The 26,444-nt window shown below is 34.6% G+C and overlaps 3 protein-coding genes across 4 annotated transcripts; 2 read left to right on the top strand and 1 right to left on the bottom strand.

Annotated features, from left to right (window-relative positions):
- The first annotated feature begins 367 nt into the window (after nt 1-367).
- Nucleotides 368-7,093, top strand: LOC112058429 (protein lifeguard 4-like). Its single transcript, XM_024099270.2, has 5 exons — nt 368-555; nt 1,805-1,968; nt 3,170-3,275; nt 4,149-4,300; nt 5,472-7,093. The coding sequence occupies exons 1-5, from the start codon at nt 490-492 to the stop codon at nt 5,722-5,724; spliced, it is 741 nt and encodes a 246-aa protein (XP_023955038.1). The 5' UTR covers nt 368-489; the 3' UTR covers nt 5,725-7,093.
- Nucleotides 7,094-7,606: 513 nt separating this feature from the next.
- On the bottom strand, nt 7,607-15,533 carry LOC112058421 (uncharacterized). 2 transcript variants are annotated; one of them, XM_024099246.2, is made up of 9 exons: nt 15,287-15,533; nt 14,801-15,002; nt 14,169-14,284; nt 13,179-13,432; nt 12,770-12,834; nt 12,159-12,293; nt 11,066-11,141; nt 9,667-9,838; nt 7,607-8,640 (listed from the first exon to the last, which is right to left on the bottom strand). In XM_024099246.2, exons 2-9 carry the CDS (start codon nt 14,984-14,986, stop codon nt 8,448-8,450), a joined length of 1,197 nt encoding a protein of 398 aa, XP_023955014.2. In that variant the 5' UTR covers nt 14,987-15,002; nt 15,287-15,533; the 3' UTR covers nt 7,607-8,447. The 2 variants fall into 2 exon arrangements, with proteins under 2 accessions (XP_023955014.2, XP_023955024.2); XM_024099256.2 differs by having other exon boundaries at nt 12,159-12,281.
- Nucleotides 15,534-15,866: 333 nt separating this feature from the next.
- On the top strand, nt 15,867-26,250 carry LOC112058400 (periodic tryptophan protein 1 homolog). The gene is made up of 13 exons (XM_024099203.2): nt 15,867-16,088; nt 17,613-17,671; nt 18,343-18,464; nt 19,634-19,707; nt 20,033-20,138; nt 20,947-21,054; nt 21,740-21,914; nt 22,926-23,022; nt 23,265-23,435; nt 23,986-24,076; nt 24,380-24,461; nt 25,184-25,335; nt 26,126-26,250. The coding sequence occupies exons 1-13, from the start codon at nt 16,002-16,004 to the stop codon at nt 26,194-26,196; spliced, it is 1,395 nt and encodes a 464-aa protein (XP_023954971.2). The 5' UTR covers nt 15,867-16,001; the 3' UTR covers nt 26,197-26,250.
- The last annotated feature ends 194 nt before the right edge of the window (nt 26,251-26,444 follow it).

Genomic DNA, 26,444 nt, shown 5'->3' with positions numbered 1-26,444 from the left:
TCCATGGTTCCCGTGGGATTTGTGAGAAACTTAATTCCACGTGGATGAAGTCGCGGGCGTTCGCTAGTAGTCAATTAAACCTGGGTAATTTTTAATATCGCTAAGGTGAAGGGGCCGGACTCATCACAGAGAGCTGATCCCCGCCCGCTGGACTGCTGTTGGTATCACTTTTTTCCAACTACTTGGAGGAAAACATGAATATTGCTCATAATATTTAAAAGACCATGGCAAATATTCGTTTTAAATAATAATAAAAGTTGAAAATTTCCCCATTTTGCCGATTTTTTCTTAGATTTGTAGGGAATTGGGAAAATAATTACTTGCAATAATATTTATCGACGTCTATGTTACATAAACGTCATATCAAAAGTCAATTTATTTGTGTACGTCACTTTCACTATCACGAAATAATAATTTTTTTTGCTCAAAATAATACAGAAATAGTGAATATTGTTGTAATATTACTGCGAACATATAAAATTAGTGAAAATGGCTGGCATACCTTTAATGTATGCTCAAGAGGACTGTGAATTGGGAGGCAAGGATAATATCGAAGTAAGATTTCTCCGAATTTGTTTCGCTGTACTACTTATCACATGAATGGTGCAATTTGAGATGGCCTTCGTTATTTACAATAGTATATAAAGTGTTATTTATCTACCAGTTGTCATCAAAATTAATATATATCGTATAATGTAAAGATCTTCGGCAAATATTGGTTAATAACATCCTTTATTCAAGCTATAACATTTGCTTACTGTTAATCTGTTTTGAGGGAAGAGAATTGCTTTATTTAGATATGTTATAATTTTATAGATAAGATAAGAAGAATTAATATGATCATTTACTAAATAACTATTTAATGTTAGGGTATTATAATAAGTAATTGAATTAAATTGAGAAAAAAAATCAAAAGTAATTGAGAAATGTGTCTGTCATCTATAGCTCCTTACTAGTGTCATATTTGGTATACTTAATTATAAAAATGTAATTTTGGAAGCTTTAGATATTTGTAATTTTCTTTGTTTTAGTAGATCAATGATTAGTTGATTACCATGGCAACATATACAATAACAAAACATCAATATCAAGAAATTTAAACTTTATTTCATTACTTTTATTCTGAAAGTAGCTGATGTCGCGCGGTTTCACCCGCGTGGTTCCCTTAGCCGTAGGAATACGGAGATACTATATAGCCTTCCTCAATAAATGGACTATCTTACACTAAAAGAATTTTCCAAATCGTACCAGTAGTCCCTGAGATTAGCGCGTTCAAACAAACAAACTCTTTAGCTTTATAATTGTATGAATGTACTATAGAGCTGTACAAATGTTTTTGAGAAGTTTGAAGGCTTGCTCACAAAAATTAAAAAGTTATAAACAATCAACTAAAAATAAAAAGCTGGGTATCTCTGTCATGTAAATCCACCATGTCTATGTCTTGTAAATGTGCCACGGAGGCCATATTTGGTGATGATGCAAACTTTGTAATATTGTAAATGATAAACTGATTTATCGACAAGATTAACTATTGAATATCTTGCCAGATGGGTTATCTAGTGGCAGCAAGACTTGATTTCACAAAAGTGTTTGAATAGAAAGTATCAACTTGAATAAATGTTTTTTTTTTTTCTTGTACGGCCAATTTGCGATCAGTCCTAAGACTACAAACAAATATGTTGGGAGTGTCTTTGTCTTGTGGAGGTCGATCCTCATTCCTCAGATCCTCATTTGGTGCGTCCTGTTTAAGACGCCTCGTACAGTCATTGAGCTTGAATGAAAATGAATAATTTTAAATTTGCAGGATGACTTTGCATACCGCAACAATGTGATCAATGCAGACAGGGAGATTCGCCTTGGATTTATCCGCAAGGTGTACGGCCTCCTGACTATACAGCTGCTGGCCACTGTGTCTATTGCTGCCGTGTTCCTGCTTGTCAAGCCTGTGCAGGGTTTCATACATGAGAAGTAATATCAACATTTTCCATATGACTATTTAATTGTGGAGGGTGTAGGTTTGAAACCAGTCCAGAGCATGCACCTCCAACATTTCAGTTTAAGAAATTAAATATCACATGTCTGAAATGGTGAAGTATAACTTTGTGAGGAAACCCACATACCTGAGAATTTCTTAAATTCTCAAGAGGAGACTTGTGCTCGCAGTGAGCCAAATATGGGTTGATAATGATGATGATATACCTACTCCTACAGGATCTGGAACTGTGTGGCTCAAACTGTGGGGTGTCTGCTATTTATAACTTTGTACTAAATCCTTTGCTACTAAATCTATCTAGAATCTGTATTAATTTTTCTATTGTAATTCATCTGTTGTTTACTTGACCAGCAACTATTGACCAATACAGCCACTGTAGGAAGTGGCATGTCAAATCTCTTTCTACGATCTTTATCACATGACCTGTCAATAGCAAATACATCTTTCTAGTTTTTGAAGCGTTTGCAATTGTAGAAAGAGAATCGACTTGCCACTTGGCTACATGGGCAGGACACTACAGTCTCTAACGATATAGTTTCTAAAGTTGCAACTAACTAAACTTTGCACATATTTTTTTTTTTCCTTGATATCAGCGATCAGTCATGAGACTATAAGCAGGTGAGTTCTGTGACTTAGGGACGGTTTCTGACAGGAGAGCCAGAGCTCAGCCATCAACTACTCATCGAGCATGTCAGCTCGCTTCAGGTGCTTGAATCGCGGCGCTACCACCAGTGAGTTAGCGAGGCGATTGGGATGTCGGGTTAGCCTTTCTTTATGCTTTCTACAGTTGTTTTTGGTTTCCTCAAAGATAGTTGGCATTTCCAGATATTGGTGGATTTCATCGTTGCGAGTAAACCAAGGGGCATTAGTAATAGTCCTTAATACATTATTTTGGATCCGTTGGATACGCATTGCGTTGGATTTACTGCAGGTGCCCCACAGCTGAATCCCGTAAAGCCAGATAGGTTTCAAGACTGCACAGTAAATGAGCAATTTGTTGTTAAGTCTTTGTAGATATATACTTTGCAGAGAGATATACTTTGCAGATATATTCTCAGATATATTTTTGTATACTGCACTTGCCTTTGGTACTAGTAGTTATTTTTTTATGTAATGCCCTTGCTCAACTCCATTCAACCATGAACTCGAACTTATAACAAAAAAATCTTGTTACAGTAACTGGATGGTGTTCATAGCATTCATCCTGAGCATGGTGACACTGTTCGCACTAATCGCTAAGAGAAAGGACCACCCTGCCAACTTGTACCTACTAGCCGCCTTTGTAAGTATATACAGGGAGCTTTTAGTTGTCCATAATTTTTTTGTGGTTCTAGATTGTTCTTTTAACAATTCTGTCTCTTTATGAAACACATGTTTATTTTTTATACAATATAATATGCAATCTTTATGACGTTGCCGAAAATCGTGCTTTAAGCTGCGCAATACAAGTTTTTAGGTATCATCGGTATCAGGCGCGCGGCGGCAGGGTATCAACCCGCGCGCGATACCGACCCACTTTATTTCGCCTCATGCGTCTTAATTTTTTGATGACCTGCATGTAGGGAGACGTCATAAAGATTGCATCCAACTGTAACAACAAACCACATGCTAGGTCAATGAATTATGTATAGCAAAAAAATCTTCCTGTTTAAAAAAACATTATGATTCTTGTCACACATTTACAACTAACAAGGAAAATTCAATGTTAATGGGTTAAGGGAAATCCTATGACTAAATGTATAGTAAAACTTCTAAACTTTAAGTATAAAGTAAAATTATTGAAACTGCCTTTCTTTTAAAATTTTAAGGTGGACTGAATTATTAATATGAAATTTGCAAATACAGTAAAGTAAAATACAGCAAAGTTTCACTCGGGGAAGTTTTAAATATAAATCATCCAATTTGAGCCACAATCGCTCGACAGTAAATCAGTCTGACTCAGGAATGAATGGAGGAAGGAGGAATGGGAATAATCGTCATATTTAAAAGATAATGACAGATATTCTTTTTAAAATAAAAATAAAATGTGTTTAAATAGCTCGCCACAGCTGCGTGCATACTTTTCGATTCAACAAGGTGCAAAGAGACTCTTTTCTAGCTAGTGAGACAATATCTTATTCTATTCCATATCTTTACTCCAAACATTCTTTTTCAGACTGCAGTGCAAGCGTACACAATAGGCGTTGTGGTGTCCTACTACAACACGGCTGTTGTGCTGCAAGCTCTAACACTCACCTTCACTGTGGTCTTCGCTCTGACTCTCTTCACTCTCAACACCAAACGTGACTTCTCCTTCATTGGATATGGGTAAGTGTGGAACAATCACAAAATATAAAAGCATAATACAGGGTGCTCGGGGGTGTTTCCCAAAGGTTGACATGTCCACTTAGGTATAGGAGCTGATCTGCATAACTATTTTTTTTTTAACAAAAAAAACTTTATGTTTTCAATTCAAAACTTTGCAATTGCACGTTGTAGAGTCAACATCTCCTGAGGATGCTCCGGTTTCGGGGTGAAACGTACGTAGAGAGTATTTTGTCGGACCTGGGTGGCGTTATCGCATGGGTTCGCCGAATTTTCGCGGATGATAGCAAAATAAATAAATCATTATATAATTTATGTTTTCATACAAAGTACCTAATTCAAATAATTCTGACTATCCATGTAACACCCGTCTTTATCTATCCTTGCATTTTAAAATACGTAATCGTAGTGGTAATACTGTCGATATCGGCGAGATATTGCAACTGGCACTCTGCACTTCACTAGTAAGCTATTTCATGATATTTATCAATGAATAAGTTTGGCTAATATAAGGATGCGATATAATGGACACAATTTAAGATCTATTTACAAAAGAAATATTTTTTACTACGAAACTATTCATTTTAGGACGCATGTTCCTTAGACATTTTTAAATAATTTTCCTAATAGAAAATAACCCTAGAGTTATGGAAAATACTCCCGAGCAACCTGTATATTGTATAGAAAGCTAAGAGGAAAGCTTCTGTTGACGATTTTGTTTATTTTATAGTTGTCTTTACAACTATTAACCTCCTATTAAAAATGGATGCACAATCATCAAAAAACGTCCCCACTCAATGAGTGCCAAACACAACTTCTTGGCACTTAATTCAAGTGTCACATTTGCAAATTCAACCTTAAACTTAATACTTAAGGTTAAATTTACTCTGAATTAGGGATTTTATTGAGCATTGGACTATATATATAAAAAAATTCTTTACCAATAATTCTAAAACTGTCAAAGGAAAATTGGCCAGGTTTTAAGTGAAATTTTCTACATGATTGTGCATCCTTTTATTATAAGAGGTTTACAACTTAAAAACTCACTCAAAAAATAGTTCAACAACCTTTAAGTACAATTATCTTCTAAAAAAATAGATACTCACATTCAGGAGATTCTTCAACTTGGCCAAAATCGTATAATTTAAGTATAAAATTATTATTTTTGTTGCAGTCTCGGCGCCGGTCTGTGCGTCCTCATAGTCGGTGGCATTCTGCAGATTTTCCTCCAAAGCTCGGCCTTCGAGATTGCCCTCTCCTTCACAGGCGCCATCTTCTTCAGTCTCTTCCTCATCTTCGACACTCACCAGATGATGACAGTCCTCTCCCCAGAGGAGTATATCCTGGCGACCATCAACCTGTACATGGATATACTGAACCTCTTTTTATACATACTGCGTATACTTAACGAGTTGAACAGAAATTAGAGTTTGGGTTAAAGCTCCAAATAGCACCAAAATTCTAAGTACACTGTCAATGTTTTTTTTTTAAATAATGAGGTACTCTTTAATATCGATAAAATGTTGGATTTTTAAACGTTTTAGCTGTTAGCATCACTTGTAAACGTGCTGATCTTTGGTATGGAGTCACGCATTTTGATCTTGTTAAATCGATTAATTTACAAATTGTTAAATATTTATGTTATATTGTAAACATAAACATGAGTGAGAGCTTATTAAAAAAATTTGACGTCAATTTGTATAATGCCGGCGCTACTTATAGCTTTAATTATTTGGACATTTAAATTACTGTCTATGCACCCTTTTTATTTATTGAATACTGTTTGGCAACCACATCTTTCCATGGGCGTAGCCAGAATTCTGTCTGGGGGGGGGGGGGTTTAAGCTATACTTAAATTGAGTATTTCATTACAAATTGATACTGTCCGACCGAAACTAGTTTTACGGTCGCAACTGAAACCCAATTTCAGTTTCAGCCTCAGTTTCGTCCGAAACAAAAATTGCGTTATCACTTACCATCAGATGAGATTGTAGTCAAGAGCTAACTTGTAAAAAATAAAAAAAACTGTAGCACAGTGTTTGAGCAGTTATTTTAACAAAGATCCAAAGTCCCTTGACAGACATAGCTTCATTCAGTGTTTAATAGTTTGAAGCTATATGTAGCGCCGGCAATTTTGCAATTTTTTGCATAAATTCATTTAATTTAGGGTAAAATATTGTGTTATATGTACCTCACTTTTACATTGTGAAAAATAAAAACTGACTTAAAGGTTGACTGGATATTGAAATGTCCTATCATACAGTTGACTTTGATTATGAATTTTTAGTTAATATTGTTATAGATAATTGCTTTTACAGACTGTGTTACATTAGGAGCTATTAAATATATACGTATTAACCAAATGCATTCATACTATGTTATTAATATTTTAGCAAACATTCCACAAAAGAATAATTAATGTAAATAATATGTAATTTTATATTTCGTCAACCACCAAAGTGCAGCTTCACATACCCTTTAAAGCAAATAAATATAAGATCGTTTATTTCAAAAATGTTATAAAACCTAAATGATTCATGGTTTTGTTGGACTTTACAAAGTTGTATCTTACAACGTACTTAAATATGAACAGTATTAACTATTTATTACCGGACAAGTTTTTTTAACCAAACTTTGTAAAATCAATTCATTTCCAAAATGGATATTTTTGGGACTGTATCAAAGGGAAACTGACAAAAAGGCTGTGAAAGCAAATATAAATGTATAATTTAACAATTATCGATCATATATTCTTGGTTGTAAATAATATATCTAATAAATTTATTTATATATTTATTTGTGTTTGTTTTCCTTGCTTTATTAGGTTTATACCTAAGTTCCGCCATATTGAATTTGCGATGACGTCATTTTCCTAAGTAATTTAAATTATTTTTAATTATTCAATGAGTATCAGGCAAATCTACATTAAAGAAAGTAAAATCAAATAGTCGGACCAGAAAACTAAAAAATACCTCGCCATGTTGCGGAAATAACCGGCCAATTGCAAGTTGGACTCGCAGCTTCCGTCATCATCATATCAGCCGATGGAATCCACTGCAGGACACATTCCTTTTGTATGGACTTACAAACATCACGATCCTGAGACGCCTGCATCCAGCGAATCTCTGCGACTCGCTTGATGTCGTCAGTTCACCTGGTGAGGCCAGGTGAACTGACGACCTACCACGCTGTGGAGCAGCTTGGTGGGTTTATCTCTCGTGTAAAGGATGAGCCTGGTCCAGTATTGGTTGATGATGAGTTAAACCACATACTAGTACTAACAGGGCAAGAAAAATAAAAGCTTGTAAATATCTCAAAAGTACCTTATATTCATTATCTACATACATACAGACATAAATCAAAATTCTGGACACAATAGTACTGGAATTAAAAAATATTTACAAATATTCAGTGCCTATGATCAGGAAGATTTGTAATACAAACAGCGAATCACTATTAAGAAAGAAGTATCCTTGTAAATTTTCCTAAATAAAACCGATGACCCACGGGTATAGCGACATAGCGAGGTACGGGCAGAGGGGGCAGCTGCCTCCCCTTAGAGGAGCGGGGGTCAACTGCCCCCTCCCGCCTTAAAGAAGCAGGGTTAGTTGCCCCCCCCCCCCCCACCTTAGAGGAGCGGTTATTCAATGAAGCTTCATAGCTTACGAGTGGCTGTGATATACAGATTGGTTACAAAGATACCAAATTTTAACTTCAAGCAACTTGTTGGCCACACCTTGTATGTACGAAGACAAGTTATCAATATCAGTTGATGGACGTCTACTACTTTACATAGGCCTCTCTTAAGGACGTTCAAACAAAACTGCTTGATATCCTCGGTCCACCTAGTGAGGGGTCACTAACACTGTATTTTCCGGTGCGGGGATACCATTCCAGCACTTTGGGTCTCTAATGTCCATTGACTCTTAGAGCTATAAGTATATGCCCAATCTACTGGTACTTGTTGATCTATGTCAGTAACTTCGGTTCTTCTGTGGATCTCATTTCTAATGCAATCACATAGAGATACTCTGAGATTAGCTCACTCCATTGTGCGCTGAGTGAGAGCTTAATTTGATTCTTCCTTAAAAAGCTCAGAGAGGCCAACAAGTTGTGCTCAGTCTATAGATTTCATAGAAACGTGTTCATTCTAAAAATCACTACTTTCAGTGAAAATACTTTCCAGCGCCTCAGTTTCCATGGCACTGTCTGATTGTTTGTCTGTTTTGCGGCTGGCCGCCGTGGAATGGTGTATCTCTTGATGTATCGTCACATAGTACATGTCCGTAAAAGTTTCATCACAATGTGTACATTTTAATTTCGGTTCGTCCGGTGGTTGCGGTCTAGAAATGAAAAAAAATATAGCTATATAATTTTATATTTTTAGTGTATTTTTTTTCGTCTTGAGTAAGTGCCCATGGCTCTATGTATATCTATACGGTGACACCGGGGGATTTGGGCGAGCGCAGAAGCATCGCCTGATGAGACCCGAAGGCTGAAATAAAGGTAGAGGACGGAACGACTCTCTAAGGGCGTCTCCTATGAGACTCGGACCTCGGCTTAGAGGGCCATTCGGGAGGGGGTAACCGTGACCAGTCCGGACGACCCCAAGATTGTGAGTTAGAAAACCCACGTCCGGGTGATGTTAGATATCAGGGACCTCGCCGGCGAAGACGCTGTGTATCTTGTGATTGTGTTGTGGAAGCATTGTCGGTCGTCATGTCGTCGTCTGGATCGTAAAGGCATTTTTAGTAATACAGTCCAATTCTTCAAACACTTGAACTATTTACTTTACTTAAATTATTTTATACATATAACTAAAAATTACTGCTGTGAGAAACCTCGATTAATAATATTTATTTAATGAATTCTTTATAGCAAACCAAACATACACATACAAAATATTTACAAAAAAGAAACTTATACTACAGTAAGCGTGCAAAGGCGGTTTTATCACTAAAGCGATCTATCCCAGGAATCTCTCCTTTAAGGACTGAGTGGATTATTCTAACAGGCTGAAAATTACAACTTACTTTAACGAATAACATCGTTCAAAATTTTAGGTCTCTTGACAAAAAAGCAGTTTATACTATAGTAAGCGTGTAAAGATGATCTTATCGTTAAAGCTTTCCCTCCCAGGAAACTCATTTAAGAACCCTGACCCTAATGGATTATTCAAACAGGCTGAAAATTACAACTTACCGAATAACGTCGTTCAAAGTTTTAGGTCTTTTGACCTCTTGACAAAAAAGAAGCTTATACTACAGTAAGCGAGCAAAGGCGGTCTTATCGCTAATGCGATCTATCCCAGGAACCTCTCCTTTAAGGACTCTGACCCTAGTGGATTATTCAAACAGGTTACAACTTACCGAATAACATCGTTCAAAGTTTTGGGTCTTTTGACCTCTTGACTAGCTATTGCTTTACATTTGCGGCTGTGCTTCGTCAACAACTTGAACGTGTTGAAGGCTTCGTTGCATGCGTAACATATGTTCTTATTTTCATCACCACGCAACATCAGGTCTGTGGGTGTTGGGAAACCTGGAAAAACACCGGCATTTACTAAAGGAGATGTACGAGTGATACAGAAATTAAAAATATACTGAAAATATTGTCTATTTTACTAGATTACTCCATTAGAATCTTAGCCAAAATAATATTCGCCAACAGGGAAAATAAGCTGATTAATTATCATTATTATCATATTTTGAGTTAAATCCTTATTAAAACTGTCGCCTACGAGTTAGACACAGATAATCCAATGGATTTTATGTCAAAGGGATATAAATTATTGCCCACCTATAATAAGTAATTTAACTGATTAGGCAAATATCTTCTATCTATTCTTTGAAAATTGGCTTCATGACTTCTCTTTAATTGTCCTGATTTATGGGAAATTTTCGGATTATTAGGGCCGGGACATGGATTTCTCCTTCGAAACTAGTATAACCCGACGTAGTTCCCATTCCCATGAGAATACGAGGATAAAATATGGCCTACGTAACTCTGATTACGTAGCTGTCACTGGTAAAAGAATTCGGTCCAGTAGATTCAGAGACTGTTTAATGCAAACAGACAATAAAATATTTCATCTTTGAATATTAGTATAGAAAATGCTCTATATTCTAGGGGTTTAACTATAGCTCCCTAGAACACATTCAGTCGTATTTTGCCTTGTTGTCTGGTTGATAAATGAAATAGTTTTAAAAATATTTTATTTATGATATACCTAGTTTTAAAAATATTTTATTTATGTCCCTTAACAGCATGCATGCTCCATGCGACAGATCATTTAGAAACATTTTGGCGCGACTGTGATTAAGCATTTTCGTTTTAAAAACTTTCTCTAAGTTATATCAGCTGGAATTTAGTTGTGGATTAGATAAAAATGATACTCTGGTCTAAATTGTTTTTCTTTAGGGCATGTAGATTCCGCGCCCCAAATAAAGTCCCGCAGCTAAAACCTGAACTAAAATTGACAGCGCCTTACAAATATAACAATAAGACCGCCATTACAAAATGACAATGAGCACCATTAAGATATTAGCGCCGCGTTTACAGGACTTGTTTCGTGGCGCGGAGGCGGATTTATTATACAATCAATCATTATCAGTGGCGTGCACACCATAGATGCAAATATGCCCTGCCTACCATATACTCATTACGATGGGAATTTTCCACTTTGTACCTTTGTACCTATAGTGCATTCCCAAGTTAAAATAGGCCTGTGCACGCCACTCTTACAATGAAAACTTTTACAAATATTACCTTTATTTCGTTCAGGCGACACACAGTTGTTCTTTCTCTTCACAGATTTGTATGAATGATGAACTATGACATGTGCCTGAAACAATACATATATAAAGAAATTATTTTTTTAAATGTAAGACAAATTAAATAACTTATTAAACTTTGAAAAAGATCGGTTGTCTGTAAAGTCACTGGCGATTAAACGTGACAACGTCTTAAGAAAATACCAATGGTTGCATTTTTCAAAAGAAAATGTTTATTTTTCTAAAATACTGTTTAATAATCTTCATAGACTAGAATATACTTTAATTCTTGTTAAAAATGTTGGCAACCCTAGAGCGAGGGAACGACGCATGACGTCATCTTTTTCGAGTGTGCAGCCAGCTCCATTACGAATTACAAGATATTGTCACGTCAATAATAAAACTTATCAAATTTAAATAATAAGATATAAATATTTATTACCAATCATATTATCATACTCCTTGTTTAGAAAAATATTTAAAATACTACAAAAAAAATAACACACAAGTTATATAATTAGCACATACACAACTGTATTAGCGAATATGAATTTGCATTCTCTGTTTCCCCTCATATTCTGAGACTAGCGGACCCTAAGATGACCTAAATTAATCGCGAATAATGTGGCTTACTATTTAAAAATTCAAAAATTCATTTATTTCAATTAGACTTAGTTTACAAGCAACTCAGATTTAAAAATTTCGATTTTAATTCTCGTTGTTTTATCGTGGTATGTACCCCGTACCCGTTTAAATAATATTCATAATGAACAACCACAAAATAAGTTTAAAATCATTAATTTTCGACGGTTCCAAATGCGCCTTGGTCCAAGAAGAGCCTATTTCAAACTCAGCCGAGGTTTATTTTTTTTTGTTTACCACCATTTAACAAACTTATTATGTACACTATAATAAAACTTTTCTATAAGCTTGCTTTTAATAAAAATTGCATTTAAAAAAATAAAAAAATATTGGTGACAGAACTTCCAGATTCAGTCCAGATATGTCAGGAGCACAACAAATCTACACTACAAAAAAAATTTTTTTTTTCTTTTTATAATTTTAGTGTAGGTAAGAAATGTGTTTACCTTCAGGCCAGTAACAGTTTTGAAGCATTTAGTGCACAGCAAACACTCCAGCGGCAAGTCGTTCTGCGTCAGTTCAGTCTCTTCTTCACTTAATAGCTCCTCCTTGATTTTTGTTACTAAATTCTGCAAAGGAACCTTACATAATAAATTCTATTAATATTAACAATTGGTTTCTATTACTAATTTAATTTTAAAAGATTTAAAAAATTACTTTCTGGTACAACGTCACATCCTTTAATAAGCTTGAAATTTAAAAATAGACAACTTAAAAAATATATTAAATAAAATAACAACCAGCAGCCAACAATAGGTTTACTATGAAAATCATCTACAATATACAAATAAAAAAACACCAAGAATATAAAAATAAATAATAAGTTATTATTATTTATTTATACTATATAATATAATTAGTTATTTATTTATACATTTATTCTAGTTCTCTGTTTTTGTAAACCAGCCAGTTTTAATTAAATTCAGCAAAATTTTTACTCGAGTTCTTGCCTAAAAACTTTTAATTAAAGTTTTCTTTATTGAATTAATGTAATTCATTTTTACTGTGTGATAATATGTATAAGATATAAATAATGTTTAAACTAAAAACAACTTACCTCTGCACTGTTTCCATTCATTAAATTCGTCATGTTAACGTCAAATGTGTCTGAAGTTGTTGATCCTTGAACAAAAACAAATATAGTACTTAAATATTGAAAAAAAAAATGCATTTGTAAATGATAAGTAATTTTTATGGATTATACAGTCAATTAATGTACATGCAAACATATATAACATTCAAATATCTATACATATTCACGAAATAAAAACAATTGATAGGCAGGGAGAACAACACAAGCTGAGGAGCGGAGTTTTGATCGATCGTCAAGGAATTACTTAACCGTACATCCTGTAGTCATAAGTCCAGGACTTTGGTCAGAGGTTTCTCACTACCACGCAATGTACCCGGCACCTACACGGTGAATCCATGGTATCCATCAATGCTAAGATATTTGTCTCTCTTACCATTTATAGTGAACGGTTCTGACGGTTGTGGCTGTATCATTTCCTCAGGTTCTTCTTTAATGTTCATATCAGGAAAATCACCTCCGTTCCCATATATGCCATTTACCATGTTGTGTTCATCGTCAGATAGTATTTCCTCTTTGATTTCAACATTCATAGAGTTTTCATTCAGTATACTATTTACGGATTTGTTTATTTGTATGGGTCTAGGCCATGCAGCATCAATGTACGGTGTATTAGGTTCAGATGGGTATCTGCAATTACATTAGTATCAACATGTAAATATATGAAAGCGAAAGGTCAAAATCATCATTAACAACCCATATTCATCTCACTGTTGAGCAAGTCTCCTCTCAGAATAACAGGGGTTAGGTCTTATTCCACCACACTACCCAAATGCAGATTGCCAGACTTCACACACATAGAGAATTAAGAAAATTGTGAGGTATGCAGGTTTCCTCACTATGTTTTTCCTTCACCATTTGACATAAATAGGTGAAATTTAACAGGGAATTTAAAAAAAAACTGTTTACCACTGTGTACCAACAAACAAATTAGAAATGAAGGTAGAAAATGCATGTCATTTCATAGCTTATTTATTTTTAATTATGTAAGGTTTGTTTATAAAATGTTATTTAAAATATATTAATCCAATTGTTCTATTATTAGGAGTGAAATGACTGAATTGAAATGAATTTGTAGGTTAACATATCTGTAGGAAATGAGGCTGAATGTTGCACTTACCATGTTTCAATATGGATCTCATGCAGGTTCATTATGTTGATAATTGATCATTGAATAAATAGATAGACAATCTAGTAAACAGAAGTAGAGAAAATTCAACCAATAGCTGTGAAACCAGAAATAACTCTATATCTTTCATTATGTTGGTATGAAATAGATGGGACTGTGACGGTTCTGCTGTCACTTGATGACATTTTGTCTACTTTCTATTCACTTAGTTGCATGTTAGTATTTCAAACAACATACCTGTGTAATAGAACTAGATCACTGCGTTTGACGAGTGTTGCAAATGTACAAGCGGTGTGCAGCAGCTCATAGCATGTCCTGCATATTACCTTTGAATGTCTATCTAACTGCTGCACCTGAAAACTTTGATTACTGTTTAAACATGTTGTGTCATCATCATCATCATGTATAAGGGCCAATGTGCAATTCAAGTAAAGGCAAGATCAAGTAAAAGAATTAACAACTAAATAAAGGTGATCACCAACACAGTGGTTCAAATACTTAATATGTAAGTAAACGTCCCATTAAAGAGCCTACAGCATTTACACAGTTAGGAAAAAGAACCCACATCTTATTAAAAATTCAGCTTTCACACATTATTTGAAGGGAAAACACAAATCCAAGAGGTTCAATCATAGCCCATTGGGCTATTGTATAATTTGCGAACATGGATTTTTTAATTAATAAGAAAGTGGAGAAAGAAAAATTAGGCAATTTTATACTTTTCATAAAAATAAAACATATAGATTTTTTCCCACGTATCTATAGGTTTAATGTAATATTTAAATAGCAGTACAGAAGTAAAATTGCAAGAGTACACCACTACAAAACATTGTTTAAAACTTAATTAAACTATGTAAAACCTATCAAACCTTTATATTAGCAAGCTTCTCTATGTCTTCGGCGATAGTGCTCGCCATGCCGTCCCAAGGCGGAGACCACATTTCGAAAATATTGAATAAAATAGCGTCTGGACTCATAATATGCAAACAAGTCCGACATTCTAAAATAGTATCTTCGTTTACCGCAGTGTTAAAATTAAACACATCTCCATCCATCTTAAATAACTATTCACTGAAAATCATACATAATTTTATTCAATAAATAGCTTACTGCTTACATTTTAAAAATAACAAACAACAAGCACAAAAAGCTTCAATACAAACGACAAATGACAAATGATTTTGACACTTTGATTTTTTGACATCAACATAGACAAAAAGCTAGCGAATGGACACTTTTCATAAAAATAATTATGTATGAACTAATAATTTTACATATTTAGCTAAAACTTAGAATATTTTTCATCCTTTTTAATAATCATGCATAGTTATAATCTACATAGAAGAATTCCTTACCAGTATAGTCTTTTTTCTGAAAGTTAAATATTGATACCTCTAGAGAATCGACAAAGGAATATTACTGAACGTAATATTGTAATCAGTAATTTTGATCACGTTACACCATCGTTTCACTTTAAAATTAATTGTCAAAGTATTGTAGGAATATAATGGATAGAAATGTTAAAATTTCTGTAAAAATACACTTCACGACATCAAAACACATTTACTTATACGGATTTCATTTACTTTGTCTATGTTTATCGTGTGGTATTTTAATTTTTTATCCATGGTAATTGCACGATTCCATAGATATTGTAGAGATGAGTGTCACTCAATTTTGCAATCCTTGCTTTATTGTTCTAAAATTTTGGACTTTTCTTTAATTTAAGCTTCTTATATTCTTAATTAAACACAAAAGTGATAAAATAAATCCACTAAAAGCTGATAATCTTGGTTTGAATATTTAATTCAGAGAACTCTGTGACTATGTTCATAGATTCAAAGAACTAGAGTCCGATGTTTTAAAAAAGTTACAAATATTTGATTTGACGTCTGTGATTTCAAACGTGTTTTTAAATGTCAAAAACTTTGTCGTCTGTGGTAAAAACTAAAAAGTCAAAACAAAAACATGTGCGGCGAAATGTGAAATGATGTGTTGTAAAATTGAAATACAAAATTAGATTTTTGATTGGTTGATTTAAACTATTAGGTATTACAGGATTATACTACAATGGAAGAAGAACAAACACCTAACGTGAGCCTGGTGTCATGTATGCATTTTTTGCGGCGTGGAGTTGCTAAGTCAGTCCCAGAAAAGGTAACCCACTACAATAATCAAATAATGAAGCTTTAAATTTTATAGCGCCTGATCACTAACAATTTTATCACAAGATCTATTACGGTTGACAATAAATTTTCCTATATTTTTTGCTACACTACAAGTTTAATATGATTAAAACAGCTTAAATTAGGTTAGGTTCTATAATTGAAATTATATAGTTTACATTAGGTTAATTTAAATATCGAATCGATCGATCATGTTCCATAATTAAAAAACGCTTGTTTTTATCTTTCTTGTATTTTTATTTAATAGATTAGCTATTAATGTGATACCTAATATTATGATGAAAATTGAGAAGGACTGTACAATATAAATGTTACTTATAAGCCAATAGGTAGGTACCCTAATCCTAAACTAACCTTAGGTTATAACCTAAGCACTGACCTAAGTGCCCGGCCTATGACACCTGAGTGTTCTAATTATAACTTTAGATTTGACAAAATTATACTTATAATAACATTTTACAATAACAACAATAACAACATGTTTTGTATTTTATACTTATATTGTTAAAAATTAAAAAAAAGAAGTAATAAATAAATGAGAGATGTACAGCATTTTACTGTTAATTAAGTGTTTAATACATAGTGGACATCAGCAACTCGGACCTAATGGATAGATAATGTATATTAGCAAAACTTTTTTTCTTATCCTAAGACAGAAACAGCAAGTTTCATACTTGTTCTATAAAGATCCATAAATCTTTATGGAACAACTATGAAACTTGCTCCAAACTAAGCTTAATATATGTGTTAATGTACAAGAAAATCGGTTTAGTACTTTTCAAGTTATCCTATTGTTTTTTTTTTTGTTTAAAAAAAAGAATATTTGCCATAAATTTTAGATATAACCAATATTCCCATTCCCCTCCAACTCGTCGGGAAAGACTGTGCTAGTAGTGGGTACGACAATAGACCAACGGGGCGGGGATCGAACCACAACCCCTCGGCGATGAGTCTGACCGCTGTTACCGTTGAGCTATTGAGGCTCGAATTTTTCGTGTGATGGGGTTAGTAAGGATGGGTTGTGGGTGCTCTCCCTTATCCCCCACCATAACTCCCCCTTTGCGTGCAGAGAGATATCGAACCTCAGCCTTATTTACACATATTTTATTTGAGATTTGGAAACTGAATGTCTCGAAAACTATGAATTTCCGCAAGTTGAAATTTTAGTAGTAGACTGACATACACAAGAACTATTGAACATAAAATTTTCAACTCTCAAATTGATTGTGTAGGTTGTACAGGTTACCCAAAAATTTAATGTTCTCAATAAAACAAGCAATAAAACTAATACAAAGCATTTGATCGAAACATATACTCCACACCAAAGGGAGTAGAGTATAACGAAAGAATGGACCTCCTGGAATCATATCCGCATGCTTTTTTAAGTTCAAAACTGTTAACAGAATGCAGTCCTCGTTATGTAAACTCACTAACTCACAGTGCCTGGTCTACTAAATTATATTCAGAAAATATGTATTGTTGAATATTGTTGCAGATAGAACTAACTGAAAATGAGTTAGCTAATTTAATCAAACAGACTGCTGATGAGTTAAGGTAAGTTATTCTTTTCACAATGCTTAGTAACTGGAAGGCCTTTGTGTTATACAGCATTTCCTTCATAATCGTCGTCGTCATCAACCCATATTCGGCTCACTGCAGAGCTCGAGTCTCCTCTCAGAATGAGAGGGTTAAGGCCAATAGTCCACCACGCTGGCCCAATGCGGATTGGCAGACTTCACACACGCAGAGAATTAAGATAATTCTCTGGTATGCAGGTTTCCTCACGATGTTTTCCTTCACCGATTAAGACACGTGATATTTAATTTCTTAAAATGCACACAACTGAAAAGTTGGAGGTGCATGCCCCGGACCAGATTCGAACCCTCACCCTCCGGAATCGAAGGCAAAGGTCATATCCACTGGGCTATCACGGCTCTCCTTCATAATAGTTGGCTTATATACTGCTAATGTTATTTTAGATACTGGTTGACTTGTAGATACTACTTCTGACTGTTGCTTATCTTTAAACAGACAGGCAATTGGTATTTTGAAATAACTTCTATATATACTTTGGGCCACTAGTACTACTAGTAGTTTCAGAGCCTATTCATAGCAAATATCTCAAACAGACAAGCAAACAAAAAATCAAATCTTACCTCTTTTTAATATTAGTTTTTTCTTAACAATATAAATATAACTTTAAACTTTCTTTTATAAATATAAAGAATAGCAGAACAAGGTGAAGACCAAAGTGATGATGAGGAGGAGAACGCCAGCTCAGTGAGACCTCCACCAGCAGACCCCAATGATGAGTTCAATTTTGCTAATTATGACCAGGAAGATTCTAGTGAGTTCACATTTTGTTTTATTCTATAATTTTATTTTATTTCACATAAAAACAAAAAAAAAGAAGTGGAGCTTTGAATTTTGTTTTCAAGTAGTAAAAAGGATGCTCTATTCTATTTATATTTGAAATCAAATTTGATTTATTTTTGTATAAAACAGATAGTCTGCTTTCAGGGAAGAGAAGAGTCCAGTTCTCGCACTTGGTGTACTAAGTACAAGAACCTGAAATTGTGCCTCCTATATATGTATATGCCTAAAACTAGAACTGTAACACACCAGAATATTCCAGAAAATAGAATTCAAAAACACCTTTTTTTCATTGTCTATTTAGTGTAAGTTGCCCCAAGATATATCTTGGGAGTCTTACTTACTTAGGGAGTCTAATTTTTTTTTATTGTTTACAAGTGAGATCAGGTGAGATTGTAGTCAAGGGCTAACTACAATCTCACCTGATGGTAAGTGATGATGCAATCTAGGATGGAAATGGGCTATTTTGATGAAATGAAAATCCACACCCCTTTCAGTTTCTACACAACATCATACCTGAACGCTAAATCGCTTGCCGATAGGGTGGTAGCTAGCCACGACCAGAGCCTCTAACTAGCCAAACCTGGACCAATTAACAAAACCTCAATTGGCCAATTGAGGTTTTGATGAGCTGGGGATTGAACCCCGGACCTCAGTCTGGTAAATCCACCGCGCATACCACTGCGCCACGAAGGCCGCATTATGTACCTCATTATTAACTGTCTGACACCTTGCAGTTTCATCCACATAGTTTCTGTTCCTGTCAGAATATAATATAGCCTATTTATTTATTTATTTAAGCCTTTACAATCTAAATTACATAATATTTATTACATGCTTTATAGTTAAATTTCATCCCACTGCTGGGCAAAGGCCTCCCCCTTTCTCTTCCATTGTGTCCTTTCCAGTGCTGATCGGGTCCAGTATGTTCCTTCAAAGGCAATCAGATCATCTTTCCATCTACTAATTATATAGCCTATAACACTTACAAATAATGTGGCTTTCTAATGGTAGAAGAATTTCGAAAATCAGTTAAGTAGATCCTGAGATTACAATACCACAAACTTTATCCCTTTATAATATTAGTATAGATATAGATTAGTATTATTAGTAGCTATAAATAAAAGTTTCTTTCCATTTCAGATAATCCAATTGGTATTGCTACAATAGCTACAGTTCCTAATCTGGGTGATTTGAGTGAAAACGTACAAATACGAGTAAGCTAATTTCTTTTCATATCCTCATTGGTAGTAGGGCTATGGATCATGAGGTCCTAGAATTGATACCTGGATAATTTTATGAATTGAATAAATGTTACTATGTTCATTAAAAGTATTGATTAATCCAAAACACAATGTCAGATTACTGCATGTGGGCTATTACTGAAAATTTCTTGGACGAGACAAACTCAACATTTCAGTCCAGTAGGCCTTAGGATACGACAATAACATATTTCATAGAAAAAAGTCATATTGTCGATCATAATTGCTCTCCCTTAGCATAGAAGTGAATCTATAAAAAAAAAACATTCTTTATTTTTAGACAGAAGGGGCAGACAGTGACGAAGAAGATGACATCATCAAACCTGATGATAATCTGCTCCTGGTGGGGCACGTGGAAGCTGATGCCAGTATACTGGAAGTTTATAGTAAGTTAGTTACATGCTTGGACGAATTATATATGGACCTGCCTCAATAGACATTACTATAGATATGTTATGTGCCTACAAAATCACTGCAAAATGCACAATATTACGATTAGCCTTTGGCAGACTAACTTTGCGTGTTTGGGTATAAGTGAAACGACACGGACTTTACATATTTATTATATTATAATTATAATGGCATAAATATTTACAATATCTTAAGGTATTATATACTAATTAATTCTATACGAATACAGAGATTTGCGTCATATTGGAATGTGCTTACAAATATGGACGTGCTGGACTGTAGGACATGTAATGCGGAACATAAAATGAATATTTTTTTTTTTATTCTTATAAGTTAGCCCTTGACTACGCAATGATGATGCAATCTAAGATGGAAGCAGGCTAACTTGTTAGGAGGAGGACAAAAATCCACACCCCTTACGGTTTCTACACGACATCGTACCGGAACGCTAAATCGCTTGGCGGTACGTCTTTGTCGGTAGGGTGGGTAACTAGCCACGACTGAAGCCTCCCACCAGCAAAAATTTTCAAGTTTTCTATACATATAATATTACATTGGTTTGCTTATGATTTATATTTATTATTTATACCTTTCTATAGACTGTGAAAATTTGTTTACCTTACCTTCCCTATTCCTACCCTACCCTACGCTACCCTACCAATTAGCCACTTTCGACCGCCTCAGTTTCAACGCGCTAGTGACATATCAATAGTATAAATATAAAACCTTTGAGTACGACAGTTTCATACAAGTTTTCTTAAATCACACTGTATTTTATTTCAGTCTACAACAAAGAAGAGGGATCATTTTACGTACATCATGACATCATCCTGCCGTGGTTCCCGCTTTGTATAGAGTGGCTGAACCATGACCCGTCAGACCCGGAACCTGGTAAGCTACTATAATCGTTTTAAAGAATTATATCAGAAAATCTTTTCATCATAATAGAAAAACGATAATTTTTCCGAATTACTTTATCATATAGTTAGGCGTAATTTAAATATGTATTTTGTAGAATAATAAATAAATAAAATATAATTATTCAAACAAGAAAAGCACATCATAATTAAACAATTCGTTTAGGAGTTTTAGATATAATAGTCTAAAAGAGAAGCCCTGGTCAGAATTTGAATTTATAATTATGTATTTTAATGGATAATTTTTTTTTTTATTTAAGATTTACATTCCATTGTACATTAGTTTCTAAGTGTTATTATAAGTTATTGTTTATTTTTGTTTTTAATGTACAATAAAGTATATTTCTTCTTCTTCTTCTTCTATTTAATGGACATGGACATTTTGTAATTGTGTAAATTTATTATTTCTAAATTCATACACCAGTTATGGTAAAATGTAAAGGCTCCAATTATATTACTATCATTGTGTGACAGAAAAAAAAATTTAAAATACTCCAGAAAGTCCAAAAAACGTATTTTTTTTTAATTAATTCTTTGTAACTACAATGCATACTTAATAATGATGGTAAAATAAGGTCACAAGGGAAGATTGCTTAGGACATCAAGTCACCTTAATCACTGGTCCAGCTATGTTATGACATTTTTTTAAATGTTTGTAGGCAACCTATGTGCCCTGGGAGGAATGGATCCAGTGATTCAAGTATGGGACTTGGACATTGAGAACTGTTTGGAGCCGGTGTTCAAACTCGGTCAGAAGCCGAACAAGAAGAAGAAACTTAAACGAGTGGGACACAAGGATGCTGTGCTGGACCTCTCATGGAATAGGAATTTCAAGTTTGTTATTAAGTTTTACATATCATCATCATACCATCTTCGTCGTCGTCGTCATCATCATCGTCATCGTCGCCATTACCATCACCATCATGATCACCGTCATCCATCATCATCCATCATCATCCATCATCATCATCATCATCATCATCATCATCATCATCATCATCATCATCATCATCATCATCATCATCACCGTCATCATCATCGTAATCATCATAATCAGCCGATGGACATCCACTGCAGAACACAAACCTCTTTTAAATACAATCAAATCTGTGAAAATATTATCAGTTCATTTCTTTGCTATGTGTGACGTCACGGGTAGCTGCGATAGTGATTGTACCATTATTTTGTGGCAGAGGAAACACCTCGAGCAGGTCCCAGGACTTATGACTTAAAAGGGCTAAAACCCCAAGACCCCAACCAGTTTAAAAAATAAAAGGCAGGATTTTAAGGCAATTTACAATAATTATATTTTACTAGCGGACGCCCGCGACTTCGTCCCCGTGGAATTTAGTTTTCCCGGGATAAAAGTAGCCTATGTGTTAATAATGCTGTAATATATCTCAATACCAAATTTCAGCTAATTTGGTTATGTAGTCAAGGCGTGAAAGAGTAACAAACATTCAGATCATTAAAATCATCACTTTTCGCAAATCTCGGGAAACCATGGATTTTTTCGGGATAAAAAGTAGCCTATGTGTTAATCCAGAGTAAAATCCATTTCTATTCCAAATTTTAGCCAAATTGCTTCAGTAGTAGCGGCGTTAAAGAGTAACAAACATCCAAACATACATCCAAACATCTATACAAACTTTCGCGTTGATAATATTAGTAGGAAGTAGGATTTATTTTGCTTCAATAAGAAATTATTATAGTTATTATTGAATCCTCCAACAATGAACTATTTTTTCATGTAGCTCTCATCAATGGAGATTTCCAAGTTAAATGTGACCGACCTCCTTTGATTTTTTATACCTTTCTGTCTACAACTTTTGCTTTGTTTTCCAGCCATGTCCTGGCAAGTGGGTCGGCAGATAACACAGTGCTGCTATGGGACCTCGACCAAGGCTCGCCGCACACTAAGCTGGATTACTTTGAAGACAAGGTTTGTTGTTTGCGCATGTCGGAAACGGGTCGACATCAGAAGCGGATATAAAGGGCAAAACACTATTATTGAATAAGTCTGTCAGGTCTAATTCCCACCAAGAATGTTACCCATAAACCCTCCAATGGCAGAGAATAACATTGAGTAAAGTCCCGAACTAGTGACCGACGGATGTAGGTTTAAAGAATATAAATAAAAAATATATATTAAAGATAAAAGTAAATTGTTTCCTTAATTTGTAGGTGCAGTCGCTATGTTTCCACCCGCTAGAAGCTCAGACGCTGCTGTCGGGCGCGTGCGACGGTCGCGCGCGCGTCACCGACTGTCGCGCCGCCGACGCGCACAAGGCGTGGTCTCTGGCGCCGGAGATCGAGCGCGTCGTGTGGGACTCGAGGAACCCGTTCTGTTTCGCTGTGAGTTACTCTCAATAGGGTAGTTGACTCATATACAAAAAATAAACAATATTACGAATACGAGTATAATAAACAATATTCGCATAGTACAATGGAATAAGAAAAAATAATTAATAAAATATATCGATATTAATTAGTTATGAAAGTTAGTTTAAAAATAATGTATTTTTTAAAAAAATTTAAACTTCAAAAACGCTGTCGGCCATTTTGTGACGTCACAATGTTATTTGATGTACTGAACTAATTATTGACTAATATTTTTGTTAAACGCTCCGTTTGTTAGGGATTTGTTGTAGTGACGTCATGAAACAGTTGAAATATAGACCGACACGCATTTTGGCTTCTATTGTCAAAAACATATATAAAAACTAAAATTTTCATGTAATCACGTCTCGAAAAAATGTTTTTCAATCTTGTATAACGATAATAATGAACTATTTAAAACCATTTTTAAAAAATGTCAACTAGCCTATTTGAGTTGTGCGACAGTCGCATGCGCATATGCGACTGTCGACTGTTTTTAACATGCTACACTTCCTTTTGTTTTTAGATGAGTAACAACGAAGGCAAAGTGGCATACGTGGACTGCAGGCAAGATGAGCCGCTTTGGACTATTAGCGCCCATGGGAAAGAAGTTACAGGTAAATATCATTTACTAATATTACATAAAACAATGATTTGCTTCTTTGTCTGTGGCAAATAGACCCCGAAAGTACTGAACCGATTTACAGCGACACTATCAGCGAATAACATGGGCTATATTTTATCCCCGTAACCCCAAGACAACAGAAACTATGCGGGTAATACCACAAGGATCCACTAATTACATATGAAAATAATCAAGTTTTTTGTTGGCCGGCACTTTCAAAAAAGAGCCCAGAAATGTATGGAGCGTGAATGATCTCCTTTATTAAATTAAATTATAAAAGTATCTTCAATTTCAGGTTTAATTTTAAGTGAAAAAGTACCTGGCTTGATGGTAACTGTTGGTGCAGATGAGATGTTGAAAACTTGGGACATATCCAGGTAATTTGTGATCATGGAATCTAAATCAAAATTTATCATAAAGTACTGTGGACCCGGTCTATGCACTTCTTTCCTATTCCTACCCTACACTACCCTACCCTACCTATATTTTAAAATTTTTCTTTCTGTAAGAACCATCCTCATACTTAAAGGAATATGCTAAAAAAGAATTAGCGAAATCGGTCCAGCCGTTCTCGAGATTTGCGCTTAGCAACACATTCAGCGATAAATTTTTATATTGTAGATGATTTACTTATAAGTAATAAGGAATAATTTGGTTTTTTATGACGTTGTTTAGTCCCATGTTAGGTGCACTGAGTTCTTTTCTTCGGGGCCATTTCTGCACGAAAATACATATATAACATATATACTTCAAAATTGACCAGTAGGCCTCGCATGCGTCAATGTCATGTCTCGTGAAGAGAAATAGACTTTACTGTAGCAGCGGCAGAGTTAAATATCGCTTTAATCCATATTTTCGATTCCGCTACTATTATGCTAATTATATATTCTTCATGGTCAGGTTTTTTTGTCTTTATAGTTTTAATTTTTAGTTCACTATGCAAGCGATCATTTTTGATGTACCAAGGAGTATTGGTAATCATGCGAAGCATTTTTGACTGGGACCGTTGCACACATACTAAATCTGAGTTAGATGCTGTGCCCCAAAGTTGCACTCTCAGTTTATAAATAGTAATTAGATGAATTTCGAACGTTTTCAGTTCAGAGGCAGTGCAGGTGAGCGAGCGCGCGTGCAAGGTGGGGCAGGTGCTGTGCGCGGCGCCCTGCCCCGACGCGCCCTACGCCGTGGCCGTGGGCGGGGACAACAAGGAGCGCTTCATCGAGATGGTCGACCTGTCCATCAGCGAACAAGGTCGGTACAATAGGGATGATGACAGTTTTTTAAATTGTATATAAATTAATAGTATACTAATAGTAAAGCAATTTTGTAAAAGGAACAGGGTATCTGCGATCATTACTTTCGGAGCTACAGGGACTTAAAGGATCAGATTTGCGGCGCTGCCGCGGATCCCTGAAATACGCCCCATACAAAATGGCACGAACTAATAACGTCGTAGACAATGTAATGATCGTTAGATTTGTATGCGCGTTCAAACAAAATTACTGATATCTTTGTTATTTGTGCGTTTATGCTTATAGTTCATATATTAAAAAATGTCACATTTAATGTAAGGAAGCTAAAACTGTATGAATTTTCATCTAATTACGATAAAATATTTTTAGTAGATTTTGAAATTTTATAATCTTATTTATTTTGCAAATATCCAGTCAATCTTTGCTTTTTATGTATAAATTAGTTAACATTGACCTTATTTACCCGAATGTATCATAAAAATCAATATATTCAAACCTAGTCATCATCCCCATTACATTTACAGCCATTACAAGCTCTTATTCATCATTATCTGTGATAGTGGTTATTATTGAGCCGTGATAGCCCAGTGGATATGACCTCTGCCTCAGATTCCAGAGGGTGTGGGTAGGAATCTGGTCTGGTGCATGCACTTCCAACTTTAAAGTTATGCACATTTTAAGAAATTAAATATAGTAGTAACATATCTCTATTATAAAATCTTTGCATCTTATCAGTTCTAATGTTGAATAATATGAAATAAATAAATTGGAAACATTTTCCTTTTCAGTAATGAATCGGTTCGGATCTCGAGGACAAACGGCCAACCCCACAGAAAATAATGAAGCTATGGAATCATAAAACCAATATATTTTTAATTACTTTCATAAGTAAATATATATATTTAATATTTTATTTATGTTGTTTTATTTCCCTCACAAACATTAAAAATCTATCAACAATAACAACATAATTATTAGTATATTTTTTTTAAATTAAATAATTCATATGATTTTTTGTGATTATATGATTTGGTTAAATAACCCTTTTTGCAGTCGGGTAAAAATTCAAAGAGACCAACTTGTTTGGTACAAAAATTCAAAGAACCA

This window comes from Bicyclus anynana, chromosome 4 (genome assembly GCF_947172395.1).
Source record: "Bicyclus anynana chromosome 4, ilBicAnyn1.1, whole genome shotgun sequence".
NCBI lineage: Eukaryota > Metazoa > Arthropoda > Insecta > Lepidoptera > Nymphalidae > Bicyclus > Bicyclus anynana.
This window is presented reverse-complemented; position numbering and strand designations above follow the sequence as displayed.

Coding starts and splice junctions, on each gene's coding strand:
- LOC112058429 (XM_024099270.2), top strand. CDS start 490: ATGGCTGGCATACCTTTAATGTATGCTCAAGAGGACTGTGAATTGGGA. Junction 556..1,804: donor GAGGCAAGGATAATATCGAA/GTAAGATTTCTC, acceptor TTAAATTTGCAG/GATGACTTTGCATACCGCAA. Junction 4,301..5,471: donor TTCTCCTTCATTGGATATGG/GTAAGTGTGGAA, acceptor TTTTTGTTGCAG/TCTCGGCGCCGGTCTGTGCG.
- LOC112058421 (XM_024099246.2), bottom strand. CDS start 14,986: ATGGATGGAGATGTGTTTAATTTTAACACTGCGGTAAACGAAGATACT. Junction 14,285..14,800: donor AGAAGCTTGCTAATATAAAG/GTTTGATAGGTT, acceptor CAAAGTTTTCAG/GTGCAGCAGTTAGATAGACA. Junction 12,835..13,178: donor AGAACCGTTCACTATAAATG/GTAAGAGAGACA, acceptor TTTTTGTTCAAG/GATCAACAACTTCAGACACA.
- LOC112058400 (XM_024099203.2), top strand. CDS start 16,002: ATGGAAGAAGAACAAACACCTAACGTGAGCCTGGTGTCATGTATGCAT. Junction 21,055..21,739: donor CCCGTCAGACCCGGAACCTG/GTAAGCTACTAT, acceptor AAATGTTTGTAG/GCAACCTATGTGCCCTGGGA. Junction 23,023..23,264: donor TGGATTACTTTGAAGACAAG/GTTTGTTGTTTG, acceptor CTTAATTTGTAG/GTGCAGTCGCTATGTTTCCA.